Source organism: Mirounga angustirostris, unplaced genomic scaffold (assembly GCF_029215605.1).
Source record: "Mirounga angustirostris isolate CCGP_5_RB_7025 unplaced genomic scaffold, mMirAng1.0.hap1 SCAF_4, whole genome shotgun sequence".
Classification (NCBI taxonomy): domain Eukaryota; kingdom Metazoa; phylum Chordata; class Mammalia; order Carnivora; family Phocidae; genus Mirounga; species Mirounga angustirostris.
In genome coordinates, this window is record NW_026991712.1 from 179086014 (window position 1) to 179104617 (window position 18604).

An 18604-nucleotide genomic window follows, 5' to 3' on the forward strand; every position below is an offset into this window, starting at 1 on the left:
TTTCTTGCAGTTCCACGGAGGTGGATGTGTGGGTATGCCACAGCTCAGATGTGGCGCCACGTAATTGTATCTACCAAGCCTAGGAGCCTGGGCTTGAAACTTACATCCTTTGTATGTATACATCTGTAAGTAATTCTAAAAAGAACCTCCATCCCTGCATGCTCCATAATGCAGCATTGTGCAAACACCAGTCTAGGAAGCAACATACTAGGGTAACAACCTTTAAAGTCCTATAAAAGCGTCTTAGTATTTTGACACACAAGAGTCACCCACGTGACTCACGGAGGATCACGCAAGGCCCGACGGTATGACATTTCTAGCTCCTGTCACCAGGCTTAGAAAACAGAAGGCTCTGGCTGGATTTGCTGGATGTGTCTTTCTTCAGCGTCTCCCTTTCTTGGTCCATCTTTGGGGCGGCTTTTCTGGATCCAACCTTCAATGAGCAAGAAAAAACAAACGCACAAACTCTGTAATTGTGGCAAGATCCCAAAATGTTCCACTCAAATGATTTTTTTTTACTCAAAATAAAATGTTTGTTGTAAAAAAAATTATATATATATATAATTATAGAGAGAGAGGAGGAGGGAGGGAGAGAAAGAGAGAGGGATGTGTAAGAAGAAGCTAAAATGATCCACAATTATCCCGCTACCCAAAGGCAAGCATTATGACTGTTGTGGTATACATGCTTCCAGATACACAAATAACAGTCCTTTTTACATTTTTGTGCCTTTTTTTTTTTTAAAAGATTTATTTATTTATTTATTTGAGAGAGAGAATGAGATAGAGAGAGCATGAGAGGGGGGAGGGTCAGAGGGAGAAGTAGACTCCCCGCTGAGCAGGGAGCCCGATGTGGGACTCGATCCTGGGACTCCAGGATCATGACCTGAGCCGAAGGCAGTCGCTTAACCGACTGAGCCACCCAGGCGCCCCATTTTTGTGCTTTTGAAACTCGGAGCTTCTTATGCTGGGCATAGTCATTGTGATGGAGTTTCTTTCTCCTTGAAAGCTCTAACTGAGCTGTGTGTGTCTTCCGTCTAGGGTCTAGGCCTTTTCCACGCACCGCCCCTCCTCCTCCCAGCCGCCCCAAGTGTGACCCTGTCCCTGGTCACAGTTGATTGGACACTTGGCATGGGCTGTGCTTTGCATATGATCGTGCCCAGGATTTGGGGTTATGGGCTCTGAGATGCTACTCGTTCCCTGGGCTGGTCCTTTAAACGGCGGGATGGTGAGGTCATCTCTTGCAGTGGGATAACTGGAGAGAGAAGAGATGAGCTGGTACAGGGAGACCCAGAGAAGGAATATGGTATATGAGCGCACGCGCGTGTGTGTGTGTGTGTGTGTGTGTGTGTGTGTGTGAGGGAGCTGATGCCTGGGACCTGGGGCTTACCAGTTCTCTTTAGAGGCGGAAGCCTCTTTCAGCCCTTTGTTCTCATGACACATGGATTCCTGTACCCCCTATAAACACACCCCTTCCTGTTTCTGAGCAGGTTTCCCTTAGTTGCCACCCGAGCATCTCCCTCTCACACTCTTCTGCACATACTGTACATGGGATCCTAACTTGCATGTTTCTTTCCAACAGGCTCCAAATCCAGCCCTACTTCCTGCAAGTGTTTGACTCCAGTCACAAGGTCGCATACTCCTGGGGGTGGGGTGGGGGGGTTGGAGAGGGCTGATGGGTCGTCAGGTTTGAGCTTGGCCACTTACTGCATGACTCTCGGTTTCCTCATCTGTCAAATAGGGACCAGAATATCCATCCTGACTTCCTCATGGGCCAGGAGAAGATTCTGGGTGGATTTTATTTTATTTTCTTTAAGATTTTATTTATTTGTCAGAGAGAGAGAGGGGGTGGGAATACAAGTAGGGGGAGCGGCAGGCAGAGGGAGAAGCAGGCTCCCTACTGACCAAGGAGCCCAATGCGGGACTCGATTCCAGGACCCTGGGATCACGACCTGAACCCAAGGCAGACGCTTAACCGATTGAGCCACCCAGGCGTCCCTCTGGGTGGATTTTAAAGGCAGGGACTGCGAGGACCATCTCTTGAGCTCTTTTCACTTAGGAGGTCTGTGCCAGTGGCTGACAGGGGGTCTTGAAGGTGATTTGAGACTGCATCCAAAATCATTTCAGGGTGAGAAGGGCTAGCTTCTCTACACGAGCCTACCAAGTAAATCTGGGTCGGAATGCCCAGTGAAAATGAAAACAGACAGCAAATGTCAAAAAATCTCCCCCAAACCACCTTTCCTTTATATCCCCTCTTCTTTGATTTTCCATAAAATTGCTGGCTGTGGATGGTTCCCAAATTCCAGTGCCCTGACCCATTGTGAAGTTGGCCATCAGGGTCGGAGCCAGGGATTTGGTTAAAAATAAAGAGTTCCTTGTCCCAGCATCTCTATATAATTATAGAGAGAGAGGAGGAGGGAGGGAGAGAGAGGTCAACCCCTAGGTCAGCCAGGAGCTTGGGGTAGGAAGCGCCTCAGAGCAAGCAAGCTTTGCTCCACTTTTGGAGTGGCAAGGTTGGGGGGTAGCAGAAGGCAGAGGGATGACCTGGGAAGAGGAGGACACTAGGGCAGGTGGAGGGAAGGGCTGGGAAGTCTTGCAGCATCCTTACGGAACAGGGACCACAGCTGAGCACCACGCCTTAGGCTTCTCTGTCTGGGAACCACACGCCTCACCCTTGAAATGAAAGGTTGGGGATAGGGGCGCCTGGGTGGCTCAGTTGGTTAAGCATCTGCCTTCAGCTCAGGTCGTGATCCCAGGGTCCTGGGACTCAGTCCTGCATCGCGCTCCCTGCTCAGGAGGGAGTCTGCTTCTCCCTCTCCCTCTGCCCCTCCCCCCCACTCGTGCGCGCGCTCTCTCTCTCTCTCTCTCTCTCGTTCACTTTCTCTCCTCAAATAAATAAATAAAATCTTAAAAAAAAAAAGAAAGGTCAGGGATAGAAGCTGGGCCATTAAATGGCGACACCCAGGGGGAAATGAACTCAGCACACACTGGAGTGGCTGCTTGAGGGGACTGCAAGCTCCAGAAAGTCCCTTCTGCTCCCACCCAGTCTCAGGGCTGTTTACGTCGCTCCTCCTGGGGAGGCCTCTCCTGGCCCTTGGACTGAGTGAGTCCTTGTGAAATCTGCTCCTGAACTCAGGCAACTGGCCTTTGTTCCCAAAGCATTGTGTGCAAGGTAATTATTGAATCATTACTGTATTTACTGGAAAAAAAAAATGTCCAAGAATGGAAGCTAGAAAGGCAGGGGATTTCGTGTGTCTCTCCTTTAAGCCTGAGTTGCTCCCCCTTGTTCTCATTATTGTTCTGCACTAAGGAGCCTCCTCAGACTCCCATTTCTTAGTTGCTCCCGCCCCCATGAAATTTTAATATGACAGATATGTGTGTGCTTTATAAATTACAAAAATAATTTTCCCCCTCTCAGGTGTGGTCCTGTCCCCACTGAGAATTCCTGATTGAACCCCAACGCCTGGACAGTACCTGCGATGTTGTAGGTTCTCAGTAACTATTCCTGGAATGAATGAGGGCTGCCAGGACAGTACCTTTTTGTCCACCCCTCCATCCCCCCTGCTGAGGGTGGCCTGTGGCCTAGACTAGGTCGTCAGTAAATACTTGTTAACTAGAAGATGTTCCTCCTTAGCACACAACTCCCAAACAACTATAAATGCCTTTTAGCTGCAATAGAAATCAATATACAATCACTGAATGGCATTAGGAAGGACAGAAAACAAAAACCCAGAGGCCCTCAAAGAGGGAGGAGGCACCATTTCTGAGGCTTGCTAGGGATGGAGACTCTTTATGAGAGGGCAAGAGTCAAAAGCAGATTTTACATGTCCTGTTTTTTTCACAGTGCTCACGGCGACTCCTTCCCTCTAAGGACTCAAGGCACATTGTAGAGAAAGGGGACGCCCAAGCCGCACTTCGTAAGGACCATGAAGACCTTTCTGTACTGAGGGGGTCCTAGACACCAAACCTCTAAGCTCGGGCTCGGGGGTTGGGAGAATGGCAAGCTCATGCTTTGCTCTTAGCCGGACCACCATCTGCAACATTCTGTGATGCCCAGAGGCGGCCTGAAATTCCGGGGAGCTCCACAGCTCAGAGAAGCACAAGGTGCCTACAACATCTAGGGCCCATCCTGGCATCTCCTCTGTTATCTCACATTCCCAGGTGGTCCTCAGACAATCCCGCCCTGCAGAGCGGTTCCTGCCTGCTCCTGGCTCAACCCGATATATGGGTAAGTGACAAACCTCCCCCTCATTCCCACCTGGCAGGCTGGCGAAGGTCTCAGAGGACACTCTTTCCTCTTCACATCCTGCTCTGGGTAGTAACCACCTTCCAGAATTAGAAAAAGGGTGTGGGTTGAGAAGAGGCTTCTATTTTCCCAACATGTCCCTTACCTAGAATATCTTTGTTTTTTTGAATGATAATTTTGTTGTCTCGGAATTATTGTGGCCTTTTATCAAACTCGAATATCGCTCCTGTTTCTCATTTCACTGCAACGTGTTTAGCTTTCATGCTTCCTGAGAGCTCACCTCTACTTTCTGCAAAGTGGGAATGTGGTTGGGTCAATTCCAGTTCTAGGGCTGAATTGTGAATGGCAGTGTTTCAACATGTTTAAAATTTCGGAATCTTGGTTCCCAACTCTTAAAAAAGAGTGTTCTAGAGGATGCTTCCTTGTAATTCAAGAGAAAACGCATCCGAAATGTATCAGGTTTAGTATCTGGAGGTTGATTACCTAAAGGAGGGGAGAGGCAGGGTTCACCTGGGTGGGTGTCCAGATCTGCAACAAGTTCCAGCTCTCTTATTTAGCTGTACGGCTCTAGACAAATAACGTAAAGTCTCTGAACTTCAGACACCTCCTCTGCTAATGGAGGATTAAAACAATACGTAGCCCTAGTGTTGTTGTGAAGACTGAATGAGATATAATGCCTGTCGAGGGCATAGCTCTGTGCCTGGCACGTACTAAATGCTCAGTCCATAACAGAGGGGGTATTATTGTCAACCTGGGTTTCCTGCTGACGTCCTACTGTTTTCTTTCTCCTTCTAGCTCACCTGGGGACTTGAATTCTGCATCTTGTTCTTCACCGTCTCTACAAACATTCGTCTCTTGAATACAGAAGGAATATTGACAACATTTAGCTTATGTTTTTCTTTCCCTTTTGCATCAGAGAAAAGTGTTTTTTTCCCCCCTCCACTTTCAGATGTTGCCCATTTGGATGAAATGTTGGGCTTTCCTAGGGATGGGGGGGGGGGCACGGTGAGGATGTGCTTCTGCAGAAGGGGGCCCGGTTTCCAGGCGCTGCTATACTGTCCTGCCGAGCTCCTTAGGGATCTCTGCTCCAGATTCCAGAGGAATCTGAGAGGAGGAGCCTTGTCAAGCAAGGGTCCCTGGAGGATTATTGCAGCCCTCTTGGGGGACAAATCAGCTTTGGGTGGAAGCAGAGCCTCCCAGATCAATGGAAGAGGATGAAGACGTGGGTTTCTACCCAGCATCCCAACAGCCCCGGGAATGACGAAGCCACAGTGGTTGACTTCCCTGTCAGGGATGGCAGGCACCTGCTTGGGAGCCAGCATCGTGGCAAATCTGGAGCTTGCCCTTCCCCTGGGGGTTGATGACTGTTGCTGATCCTGGTCTCCTCAAGACCCTGCACCTTGGGACAGTTCGCTGAAAAAAGAGCATGTCCTAGGCACGCTGGGCACATGACAGTGAGAGCAGGCTAGGGCCTCTCTCACAGACTGACACTCTAGCAGGGGATGGTGCAGGGGTGTCGGGAAGAGGGTGTCTCTCAGAGAGTCCCGAGCCTCTGCGGGAGGTGCTAGCCAGACGCCTACAGGGGCTGGGGAAGTAAAAGCAGTGGGTGGAGTGAGCTGGGTGGGGAAGGCGGCAAACCCACAAGCCCAGTGCTTTTCTAAGGGGCCTAGAAGATGGTGGTTGTGGGACTATGGGCCTAGAAGCCCCAGATGATCTTCCAAGTTGCACAGAGAAGCTGGAAATCCAGCGTATTTTGTGGAAGTGCCCTATTTGGAAATGTTACTTAAAAAAAGACCCCCCCCCCCCAAAGAAAACCCATGAGCCAAATGAAATGCTGGGCTGCCATTTTGTGACATGTTCTTCAGAGCCTGCCCTCTTGGCTTCCAGCTGGTGCTCAGTAAAGAGTTGTTGGTGGGGTTGCCAGATGAAATACAGGATGCCCCGTGAAATTTGACTTCCAGAGTGGAAAGAAATAAATGTTTTTAGTCTAAGTATGTCTCATGCAATATTTGGGACATACTTATACTGAATAACTATTTGTTGCTTATCTGAAATTGAAATTTAACTGGGCATCCTGTTTTGTTTTGCTTATCCTTAGCTCTGGTAACTTTATTGGGTATTCACAAAAGTCATGGAGGGAGTGAGCAGGGAGGCCCCAGCTCGCCATCTTTTGGAGAGGGCATGGGCATTTGTCTCTTCCATTCCTGCAGAAGGGTGCCAACGTGCCCTTACAGCAACTGTCTATGAAGGCTGAGGCGCCTGTATTTAACTGAATTGCCCTCTGGGCATTTTTCACTGAGAAGGCCTTGGGCCTGCAGCCTCTCAACCTTTATCACAGGCTCAGCTGAGAGGAGCTAAGCTTAGAAGACAGTCACCAACCAAACTCCTAGATAATTGCAAAGCAGGACTTTTTAAACCAGCAACCTCCCTTCCTCCCCCCTCTCCCCCAGCAGATTTAAGCAAAACCCCATGAGGAACTTGGAATATGAAACAGATAAAGGAGAACTTTTCCTGGGGAAACAAGGTCTATGTGTGTGTGTGTGGGGGGGCGCGTAAGGGGGAATGTTGAGAGTCACACTCTTCCATGGCACCCAAGGGCTCCAGGGAACCCCAGTTTGAGCATTGCTCCAAAATACCTTGGATTAAATCCAATCAGTGGACGGCTGAACACTGAAAGGCACAGATCCTGGCCCCCGCACACCTGCTTTTCCTGAACTTTCCTGAACTCCCTGGGCTGTAATGACACCAGCCTGTCTCAAGAGCTGTCCTCAGACATGGCCCAGCCAACACTACGCTGTTCTTCTTAGAGATGTTATTCATTATATCACACAGTGTCCTCTCTAGTGGAAAATCCAGTACTGTCCCTATTCTCAGAACGCTTCCGAGCATTGTATCCATTGTATCTCCTGGACACTGTGAGCTCTGGGTTTTCCAGATCCCACTGTCTGCCAGAAAGCCCAGTCAAGTGTGGTTTCCCCCTTGGCAGGTAAGAAGGTCATTAGAGTTGGCACCTTCCTCCTCACTCCTGGCTCCATATTGTGCCCACTTTCCTCCCCTTCTTGTACCCACTTATTTCACTCTTAGGGCAGGGGTTCCTGGGGCTCCCACTCCTCTCTTCTTTTCTTAGGACCTGTCTCCAAGTCCCCAGATCACTCAGTGCCTAGGGTGGTTGTTCAGCCAAAACTACACTTGCCTGCCCCCTGGGGCTTTACCTCCGGATAGTGGGTTGGATGCTTGCCTGTCTCTTAGGTTCATTTGCTCAGACTGCAGGCAAGGGACGGGCAGGGGCTGGGGTGTGGGGGGGAGGGAATGGGGTGGAGGTGGAGGTGTGTGGGTATTCCTGGCTGGGCACAAGCTGGCTTCTATACCCCACCAGGTTCTACCCTTTGAATCTACTGTATCTATCTTGTGCCTGGCTGCGAGATCAGAAGACCTCTCCATACCTGCCTCTCTTTCTCTTTGAAGGAACAGTTGCAAGGTGTTGATTCTTTTGCATTTCTCTGTTGGCGATCCTCTAAACGTTCCTGAGTGAAAATATTAGGGGAGCAAGAGAGCGTTTAGTGTGACCTGTCCTGTTTTGTTCTGGGACACACCTCCGAGGTTTCTGGGAGCCACTGGGGCACGCTGGAATTGGTGGGCAGAGGATGAAGGGCGGAAAGGGTCGTCATCCTCTTTCCACCCGCTATAGCGCCCTCATCATCATGCTTGCGTGGGCCAGAGTACCGCCCACCCGTTCCCATCCTACGCAACACCGACTGATTTCTAGGTCTTGGTCAAAATCACGCAAGTGGCACCGAGGAAACCTGGATCTCGCGAAAGCTTGGGCCCAAGAAAATTTTGGAAAATCGTGATTTAAATAAGATAGTGATGATATCGGTGATGTACGTATGGGCGCTTGTACTGAGTAGTTCTGGGTGCGAAAGAGCTCGTATCCGTGCTCTCCTGGAAGCGAACGCACTGAGGGAGGTGCCGCCTTAACTCTCACCTTCCAGACGACGGATCTGAGCTCATTAAGCGCCGGGACGGTCCAGCCCCGCTCCCCGCCGACACCACCTGGCAACGTTGTGGCCACGCCCCTGGGCCAGGCTTTGATTGGCTGGGGGGTTGATTGGCAGGAGAACTGAGGGGCTCTCCCCAGCCAGACTCGAGCCTTTCTCACGCTAAGAAAGGGCCAGGAAGGGGAGTGCGCGCTTGCAAATGGCAGCTTCTGTGCACTTAAAAATGTCATAGTGAAAATAACAGCTTTAACCCATTCACAAAAAGTATCTGAGCTCTTGTTGGCCGTAGCCCGAGCTGTATTCACCCAACTATAAAGGAGAGCTTCACAAAAAAGCCGCTGGCTCCAGGCGGCCCGGGAAAGCGGCCTGGGGTCGGCCGTCTGTGTCAGCGGGCAGGGAGCTCTCTGGAAGAGACGCAGGCCTCGCCCCACCCGTCCAAAAGTTGTCCTTTCTCTCCCCCAGACTAACCATGCTCGCCAGGCACCAGGCTCTGTCGGCATCATGTCATTTAACCCTCTCGGGTCCCCCCCGTTATCATTTTTGGTGGTGATTGTCCAGGACTCTGAGATACAAGGCATGACCCACTTTACTCGGGGTCACCCCGGGCCAGAAGTGGGGCTTTAACCCTCTTTCTTTGACTCCAGAGGCCGCCTCTGAACTCTGAGAGACACAGCTGCCTTATCTAGGGATGGGGGAACTGGATGAGCCTGAGCACAGCCTGGGCCACGGTCATTGTCCCTCTGTCACAGGGAGGGAGCACCAGCGCCCCCCCCCCCCCCCCCCCCGCATTCCTAAGTTCAGAGCTGATAACCGCAAGGTTCTCTGTGAATGCCCAGCCCTGAACTTTTCCCCGCATTTTGTATCCAGTCTCATTGTCACAGCCAAAGGTATGAGTGTGGAAGTATGATTCCAGGAAGTTCTGCTTGGTGAAGAGATGTTCAAACATTCAAACTAAAAACTACATCTTTTTTTTTTTTTTTTGAGGAGGGTACTGGTTGGGAAGCTCAAGGGGAGTAATTTCATTAACTAGTGGTTTAACCACTCCTTCTCTATGAATGGGTGAACTTTGATACATGAGACTGGAAACATTAAGGCTCCTTATGAAAATATTAGGCGCAAAACTTGAAACAAAAAGGAATTCTATTTTCCTTGAGCTTCCATTGAAAGAACGAATATATTCCTTGGAAGGAACTGCGGCCAAGACAGATGTATACAAGTTCCCTTTAGAATCCAGCAAAACTTTACAATTGATGGGTTTTTATTTCCCGACAAACAGGAATTTCCCACAACATATGAATAACAAACCTTAAATGCAAACCCAAGCCCTGGAATGAAAACCCCAGGAAGGATGGTGAGTGGAGGATGGGGGTGGGGGGGCGGCCTCCTAGAAAGGGAGGTGCAGAGAGCAACAGGTGTGGAGAAGTGGACTGGAGTCAGGGAGGGCAGCAGGCCTGGGGCGGGGCGGGGGGTATTCCCGTTTCTGCTGCTGGGCAGCCGGGTGCCTCTGCCCTCTGTCAGCCTCTCTGAATGGGCGGCCGGGTGCCAGCATTCCTTGCAGGGTTGATGGAGAGATGAAGCGCGTGCAGTGTGGAGCAGGTGCCTGCCACTCGGGAAGGGCTCAGTAACGTCAGCACTGCTGTGATTGTGGCTGTGGTTTTTCATAATCTTTCCCTAAATTGTGACTTCCCGGAATTTGAACATTCCCAGCTCCCACTCTTCTGGGGACACAGACGCAGGGTCAACTTGGCCATTTTAGATCCTCCTGCACAGAAGGCTGTCTGGTGCCCAACAGGCTGGCACGGCCCTTGCATTGTGTATGAATGAGGCAGCTCATGAATAATGCATGTAGAGCCTGATTATGTAAATCCTCAGGTTTTCTTATATTTTTAGCCAGCACATGACAATGGCCTTTTTGGGGCCCTTTGCTGTCCCATTCTGTGGTCTGGTGTTTCTGCTTCGGGGGCTAGCCTGCCAAGTCCTAGGGCGGGGTGGGGGGGCACCTGAGGGAGGGGTGAGCTCTCCAGAGGGCACATCAAAGGAAAAGTCAGAGCTCTGTCACTGGCCCAGCTCTCCCTGACTTTGCTGGTATAAAGGGAAATCGTCCTTTGCCTGAAGCCTGTGATGTTTAATTCAGAGCCATGGATGCTAGAAACCCCGCATCTGGGGCTCCCTCAGAGCAGGGTGGCTGCTTTCATTTCTAGGGCTACAAGCTGGGGAGCCTGTTGTCTGGAAGGTTTGCAGGATGGAGGAGGGCAGCTTCCTGCAAGGAACTTATCTGACCAGCGTCTCCTAGTTGGGGAGGAGGGGACCCTTCTATAGCCTTCTATGGCTTGACCTCCTTAGAGCTTATTCAGGCAACACATACACACACACACACACACACATGCAAACAGATATATAAATATACACACAGAAACACACATACAGCGCATACGCGCATGCACTTCTTTACACTTATACACATGCGAGCATGCATGCACAAATACACAGCCCGAGCCAGGAAAACTAACATTTACAAGGAGAAGAATGGGGCGAGGCCAGCATAGAACACAGGAACTAGGGTCAGTGGTCCCGGGGCCAGGTCTAGATTCTGCTTACCAGCTACGGTGTGAACTTGGGCAAGTCTCTTAACTTTCTGAGGCTCAGTTTCCTCATCTGTAAAAGGGGGGTCATCATAGCTACCAGGCTGAGCTGCCAAGGCATTAGTAACCCCGATCGGAGCCCGGTGCCTATAGATGATCATGAGATAGCGGTTATGGTAATTTTCCTTGTTTGCCTGATCTTAGTCTTGGGACTGGCTCTACCTCTGGCAAGAGTTAAGAACGAGGGAGAGTCTGGTTTGGAAATGAATGCGGGAGTGAGGGGTTATGGGTATAAACTGCAGAGAAGACAGGACAGCCCCTCTGCCGACCACGGGGCAGGCCCAGGTCTGTTGGGGAGCTTCCGAAGCGCTCGTCTGGGTGCTGGTCACGCGTGCCGGGCTGTCAGCCGCACCTCGGCCGCGTCTGAGGCACAGCTTGCCTGAGCCACCACATGTGCGGGCTTCTGGCCACATGGAGGAGAGCAGCATCCACCTGCTGAGTGCCAGGCCCTGGGCTAATGCTTTAGAGTGTCCCTCTAGGTGTCCCTCACCTCCCGAAACCACATGGCCCTTGAGTTCACACTGCGAGAGCTTGGACAGGGAGAGTACCTGCCTCGTGTGCAGTCTCCCCAACAACCCTGCAGGGCACGCGCGGTGAGGAAGCAGGGCTCAGAGAGGGGACTGGACTTGCACGAGGCCACAGGTTAGTAAGTGGAAGGGGGCGGGATCTGAACCCAGGACTAACTCCTGCGCTGTGTGACAGAGGAGATAACAAGGCGAGGGGAGGAGGGGGCTTTTGACTGGATCACCAGCCCGAGTCTCCAATCTTGGTTTCTCAAGGCAATGCTACTACCAAGTTCATGCCAGGAGGCAGATCTCTCCTCCTCCTGCCTTTCCTCCGGGGTTCCCAGAGCCCGGGATGCACACCCGCCCATGCCTCTGGTGGACACACTCCCAATTCTCCTTTGCAACTCAGTGTAGATGTCACCACTTGGAAAGCACTCTCCAAATGCTCTGGGCTGGCTGGGTGCCTGCCTCTGGATGACGCAGCCTGAGCACCCGTTAGAGACTTTAAATCCTTAAATCAGCCTGAAGTCAGCTCTTTACCTGTCTGTTGTGCACTAAAGGACATCCTTTAAGGATCTTCAAGGACATCCATCCATCTATCCTCATCCATCCATCAAATATTTATTGGACGTCACCTATGTTCCAAGCACTCAGAATAGTGAACCCAGATCTTTATTCACAGATTGCTTGTTCATCTATGTATCCCTACCACCTAGAAGCACAATAAAAATGCAAACAATAGCTACGATTTACAAAGATACACATGAGCTAGATAGTGAGTTTCAGAGAGGTTAAGGAATCCACCTGGGATGACAGAGTAAGCGGTAGCGCTAGGGTCTGAAGCTAAGTGTGTCTGATGCTAAAGCTATTCTGCCGCCTCCCTTTGCATCAGTAGATGTGTTCTGTGCTGCCCGGACCCCCGGGCCCTCACTTTGCTGTTTCTAAAGGGAGCCAAGGGGCCGCAGCCTCCGAGGTTCTGCCCCAAGCAAGACCCCTCACCTTCTGCTGCCGGATGGCCCTGTTGATTCTCTTCTCCTGGTGCAGCTGGTGCTCTATGCGCTCCAGAGCCTCCTTCAGCAGAGCCTTCTCTTCTGCCTCTTTGTAGATGCTGTCCTCCAGCTTTGCCACCTGTGACTGGTACATCCGCACGGACACTTTGCTCTGCCTGAGCGCACGGGAGAGACACAGGCTCTTTTCCCCTCCTCTTTCTCATCCATGTCCCCAACCTGGGAGAGTCTCAGAATACGTCCGGCGGCGGCTAACTTAGCGGCTTCATGGCAAGCAGATTTGGGGCGTAGAGGACAGAATAAATAGCTCATCGGGTGCCTAAGTGTAGTAGGAGGGTATGCTGCCAGACACCCCCCCCATTTCCCAGGGAGGGCGTAGGGGAGCTGAGGCCACTAGAATAGGGTGAGCTATGGAAAGTACATATGGTGAGTCCTAAGTCAAGATGCACACAAGGTGCAGCTTGTTCGTGGAGAGAGAGACAGAACGAACACTGAGCACCTCGATCGCTGCTTTCTCACGGACAGACTCGCCTCTGTCGGGCCCTAGTCATCACCGCCCCCCCCCGCCCCGCCCCCAAGGTCTCTCTGCCTGCCCTGGACCCGGGTCTGCTGCTGCCCCAAGGTTCAGCCACGAGAACGGACACCTGGTCCTTTCTGTGGGGTCACCGGCGGTACCTGAGCTGTTCTATGTCTTTTTCGTATCCTCTCAAAAGCTCCTCTTTTCTCTCCAGCCGGTTCTTGAGTTGGGTGATCTTATCAAACACCAGATCGAGGTCCCTTTGTCGGAGCTGGTTGACTCTCTCTCTCTCTTTTGCAGAGAGGTATTTCATGGATATGTGACCGGACATGTCCTTGATGTTCATCAGACTCCCGAGCGTTTTGCTCATGTCCATGTACTACGAGGAAAGCGTTTGGCAGATAAGAGGCCTGGCCCAAGGCTGCTGGTGGCTGCTCTGAGGAAGCCAACATCTAATTCTGTCGTTCATTTTCTACAATTGCCAAGAACACACCCATGCTTGGAAGCGAGTGCCACTGGGCTTTCAGTAGGACTTTCATTTACTCCACATCCCTTTATGCTATGCCTTTTTGAGAACCAGGAGGAAAAGTGACAACAGACATAAACATTCATTCTAACTACCTAGTTTTTCAAGGAATTGGCCTATGCAACGTCTGACCCATGCTGGGAGAGTAGATGGGTCTTCCGGAGCTATTATTACAAGTAAATATGCGTGCGAAGCTGATGTTTAGTTACACTCTCTGGTGGTTAACGATGACCGTGGGGGACCCAGCTTTGGACAGGAAGGGACGGTGCTGTATGTACATACCAGCTTTTCACTGAGATCTAAAGCCTCAGCTACATCCATTTTCCCTGACTTTTCCATGGCTGGGATGGCTGAGTTGGCAAGGCCATTCTGAGGCTGAAATAAAAAAGAAGTGAAAACTCTCTTGGCATGCCATTGTGAATGTCTACATCCTGGAGATAAAACACCATAGTTATCGAAGAATGACTCGAGAGAGTTGATTTTCCTTTCAGTTCCTGACCAGCCCGTCTGATTCCTCTGTCAACTGCTTTCTGGTAACTGTGCTCCCACCCTTCAGAACATGACTCTCACTTGCCTTGTTCTCTGGTTACTTACTGTCTTCCCTCTGGACCAGTGGTTCTCGGTCAAGGGTGATTTTGTCCACCCTCCCCTGCATGCCCAAGACCTTCGTCAATGCCAGGATACATTTTGGTTGTTGCAGCTGGAGGGTGGAGGGCAAGGATGCTGCTAAACAACCCACAGTGCATCAGATGGCCTCCCAAACAAGGGATTACCTGGCCCAAATTATCAGTGCTGCTCAGGTTGAGAAACCCCAGTCTAGAGGACAAGCTTCATAAAAACAGCGGTCGTGTTGCTTTTGCGCACTATTCCATCTCTTGCGCCCAGCATGGCACCTGGCACAGAGTGGGCAGAGAAAATAGCTTTCCTCCTTTTATTAAAGGAATCTCATTTTTAGGCAACAGAAACTATACCATCACCAAATCTGGCCAAACCTTCTTCTAGTGCTGGAACCTGCTGGGCGAGGATCCCTTCAGACCCATTCCAGAAACAATGCCCAGTGGTGTTCACAGCTGTGCCCTCTGTAACACCCTCTCAGCCAGCTGGCTGCTGAAAGTCCCTACTGACCACACGGAAGAGCCACCAGACAGATCAGGGAGTCCAGAAGACCATAAATAACTGTAATAAATCTCCCTAAAAAGCAAACTGGGTTTTAAGTGCTCACCCCGAGCATCTCTTGGCCCATAGCATCTGCTGGCACTCCACTGTAAACCTCTGAGATTAAAAAAAAACTGACTACAAAAACATAAAGGCTCAGCAAGTGACTGTGATAGATAAGTGTGAGCTATTTGTCTCTCCATCTCTAGCGCTGAGTGTGAAGGAGGGGATTTGAGGATGACAGAGCCTGAAGTACCACTCAGTGTCTCCAGCCCTGGGCGGTGTCTTCCGTATCCCGCTCTGGGTTCCCCTTCTCTTCCTGATGGAGGGTCACCTAAGGCAGAATCTGGTGGATGAGGTTTAATCACATAGTCCCCATGTCCTTCTCTGCAGAGTAGCAGGGAGCTAGACACAGTCCTGGGTCCATCAGTCATTATGCTGTGACCTTGGGTGAGGTACCTGACTGCCTGAAGTCTTAACTTTTCTTATCTGTAGAATGGGGATCATGACAGTAACTCCAGCACAAGGCTGCTGTGAGGGTTGAATGATAACTGGCTGAATGATAAATGATAGCTTAGCTCAGTGCCTGGCACACGGCAAACACTTAATAGATGTCAGCGAGCCTTCCTCCTGCTCCTTCTCTTCTTTCAATTTGCATTATTGCCAACCTTGGAGGATTGAGCTCTTCCGAGAGGGCTCGGGGCTCTCCTGCTCTGTGGCCGTGGTGGTAGCATAGGGTCAGTGCTAGGGAGAAGGTAAATCTTGGGAAGCAGGTCAGGATAGGAGAGCCAGCTGAGTTCCCCACCTGGAGACTGTCTCTCCACTTCCAACCTCGGAGAATGAGGGCTTATCCAGAAAGCCAGCACATTCCTGAAGACTCACATCCCTAGCAAATGTCCAGAAAAATGGTGCAGGAGAATGTTGGTACAGATAGGATGACTTTGTTCCGTGGTCTAAAAGCCTCTGCGTGGTGTAGATCCAGCTGTGGAAGCAAGCCACGCCCAGCAGATCCCGTGATTGACCGTGACCCGAGCGGTCCGTTGTCAGGTGTCAATCAGGCACCCATCAAACATCCATTTAGGGTACAGGGCACCTTCAACATAACGGTCAAATCACTTCTGAAAATCCTAGCAAATACAACTATTTCCCTTAAGAGAGGAAGGGTTTCTTGAGTGTCACTATCTAAATACTATTAAGCAATCATAACAGCTATCATTTATTAAGTGTTTGCTCTGAGCCGACGCGGGGATAAGCACTTAAACCAGCCACCTCTAGGTTCTCATCAGTGCGCAGCTGGGCAAAGGAGGCCCAGAAAGGCTAAGAGCCCACCCGAGGTCACACGGAGGGCGGGACTGGCATTCGGACCCAGGTCCCTCTGACTCTAGAACTTGCGTCCTCTTAATCAACCCTCCGGCTGCTCTTTATGTGTTCACGCTTCTCAGTTTGCCGTTCAAAGCAAACTTCAGGCAAACTCATGGCATAATGTTAAAAATTAGCCTGTTGAGTATTTTCTGCGGGATATAACACATCGTGTGAAAGGGAGGGCCCACCAGAGATGGCTCTGGACCAGGGTCAGTGCAATGATTTAACACGCTGGGCACAAACGGAGAGCAACCTCTCTGTTCAGACATGGGGCTGCTGGTTCACCAAAGCCTTGAGCCGGTGGTGCAGACGCTGGCCTCCCAGGGAGGCCTGGCCCCAAGCCCCTGACGTGTGAGGCTGTGCTGGGGCACTCGGCTAGTGTCTGCCCCCACGCCCACCCTCACCACGTGTCACCGCAGAGAGAAACTTTCTTTGGTTACCGCTCCGATCTCTATTCTTGAGAGAGTTGGCAAATCAGGTTTTGCGTGCAAGAATTTCTGGACATTTTTTTCCATTCTGACCGTCTTTAAGTCTAGATAGGATTCAGTCAGGTGGTCCTTATGATCTATAAAATAAATGAAAGTCAAAAGAAAGGGTCAGGAAGAAGTTATTGATTGTAATAATCACAGCTGCTGGGCACCTGGATGGCTCAGTTGGTTAAACATCTGACTTCAGCTCAGGTCATGATCTCAGGGTCCCGGGATCGAGCCCGAGTTGGGCTCTCCTCTCAGCAGGGAGTCTGCTTCTCCCTCTCCCTGCCCCACCCCTCAGTTCGTGCCCTTTCTCTCTCTCTCAAATAAATAAATAAAATCTTAAAAAGAAATCACAGCTGTGGTTTACTGGACCTTACTGCAGGCCAGTGCTGATCTCCACCACCCTCCCTTGGCAGGTGAGAAATAGGCCTAGACAGGTAAATGGCTTGTCCAAGGTCACACATAGTTAGTAGGAGGCTGGGGCCTCGCAGGAGCCAGGGCCGAGACATGGACGGTGAACTTTCAGCCACAGGAACCAGGCTGGAACTTGAACCCTGGCTTCTGGGGCCTAGCCCAGCACTCCCCCCCACCCCCCAGCAACAGGTGCAGTGTCTTGAAAACGTTATCCCTTCTAAACAGAGTATTCTAGGAGGTTCCCAAGCTGATCCTTGCACTGTTAGTCCATGACAAAGTTCCCACCAGGCCACAGCGAAATAAGAAAAAGGACAATGTAGTGAGTTTTTTATGAAATCCCATTTATTTAAGATTAAGGCTTGCCCTTGACTCTGAGATCATGCCTGCCATCTTTCCTCATATGACAATGTCCTTTCGGCTATGAAGTGACAGGACAGAAGACGGTGGTCCTGGCCGATGTCAGTGCCCAGAGTGACCTCTAGAGTCTGGGGCTCAGGGCTCTGAGCAGGGAGAGGGAGACCAGCAGGGAGGGAACTTACTTGATGAGCAGGTCTTCTCAAGCTCCTTAATTCGCGCACGCAGTTCAGACAAGGCCTTTTTCTGACGCTGAATGATTTCCTCATGTCGGGACCCTTTGCACTTGGCCCCTAGATCCCTGAAGGATTGTTCCTGTGGCCAGAATGGTGTAGAGGTTAGTTTTATCAGGGGTCAGAATCTCTCTCTCTTTTTTTTTTTTTTAAAGATTTTATTTATTTATTCATGAGAGGCAGAGAGAAACAGAGGGAGAAGCAGGCTCCCAAGGAGCGGGAAGCCCGATGCGGGACTCGATCCCAGGACCCCGGGATCATGACTTGAGCCGAAGGCAGACGCCCAACCATCTGAGCCACCCAGGCACCCCAGAATCTCTCTCTTATAGTCCAAGAAACATGTACAACTCATGATTAGCAGAGACCCTGTCACTTAGTACCTTGGAAGCTACTGTAAGGGGCTTCAGTGCAGAAGGAATTTAAATTTTTCATTTCAAATATAAAGTCACATCTAGGAAGATTTCCAATTCTCTTACCTACTTAGCATATCTATAAATAAAACCCCCTCTATGTTCCCTCCCTGTGTTTTATATTTTCTTCTAATATTCTTCTAAGCTTGGGTTTCCATTTGTTGTCATTTGGGTCTTGTCTCAGAATAATCACATCAAATTCTGCTCCAGGAGGGGGCATTTTTAGATAAGAACACATGGTACTTTCTTTCTGACTGGAAATAGGGATGGCTCTTCAATATTTGCTAGGGGGAATTTGATAGATTGGCTCGCGGTTGGTCTGGAGAAAGGAAAACCTTCCTCCGAGACTTCTGGAGGTTCTACTGTCCAACAGAACTTTCCGGGATGAAGGAACGGTTCCACTTCTTGCTCCATCCAATATGGCAGCCACCAGGCACAGAGCACAGAGCTAGTGTAGGGCTTATGAAAGGCATAGACAAGGAAAGGTCTTCTCTATCTTTTAAGGGTCATGCCCACCTTTCAGATTCAGAAGAATGCAAGGTTCCATCTTTCAGAAAAATTCCCAGACACACAAAAATTTGCGTACAGGGGCGTCTGGGTGGCTCAGTTGGTTGAGTGTCTGACTCTTGATTTCGGCTCAGGTCATGATCTCAGGGTCCTGGGATCTTGCCCCGCATCGGGATATGCACTCAGTGGGGAGCCTGCATGAGGATTCTCTCTCTTCCTCTCCCTCTGCCCCTCCCCCCTGCTCTCTCTCTCTCAAA

General features: G+C 50.5%; 1 protein-coding gene across 1 annotated transcript in view; it reads right to left on the minus strand.

Moving 5' to 3' along the window:
- Positions 1 to 205: 205 nt before the first annotated feature.
- The window catches only part of FHAD1 (forkhead associated phosphopeptide binding domain 1), a 129681-nt gene continuing 111282 nt past the window's right edge, over positions 206 to 18604 (minus strand). Inside the window, exons 27-33 of the mRNA XM_064589895.1 lie at positions 17383 to 17512; positions 16397 to 16521; positions 13722 to 13814; positions 13072 to 13292; positions 12389 to 12554; positions 7687 to 7767; positions 206 to 433 (exon numbers count right to left, since the gene is read on the minus strand). Of these exons, the coding sequence (XP_064445965.1) occupies positions 317 to 433; positions 7687 to 7767; positions 12389 to 12554; positions 13072 to 13292; positions 13722 to 13814; positions 16397 to 16521; positions 17383 to 17512 (933 nt within the window). The 3' untranslated portion in view covers positions 206 to 316. The remainder of the gene's footprint in view (positions 434 to 7686; positions 7768 to 12388; positions 12555 to 13071; positions 13293 to 13721; positions 13815 to 16396; positions 16522 to 17382; positions 17513 to 18604) is intronic.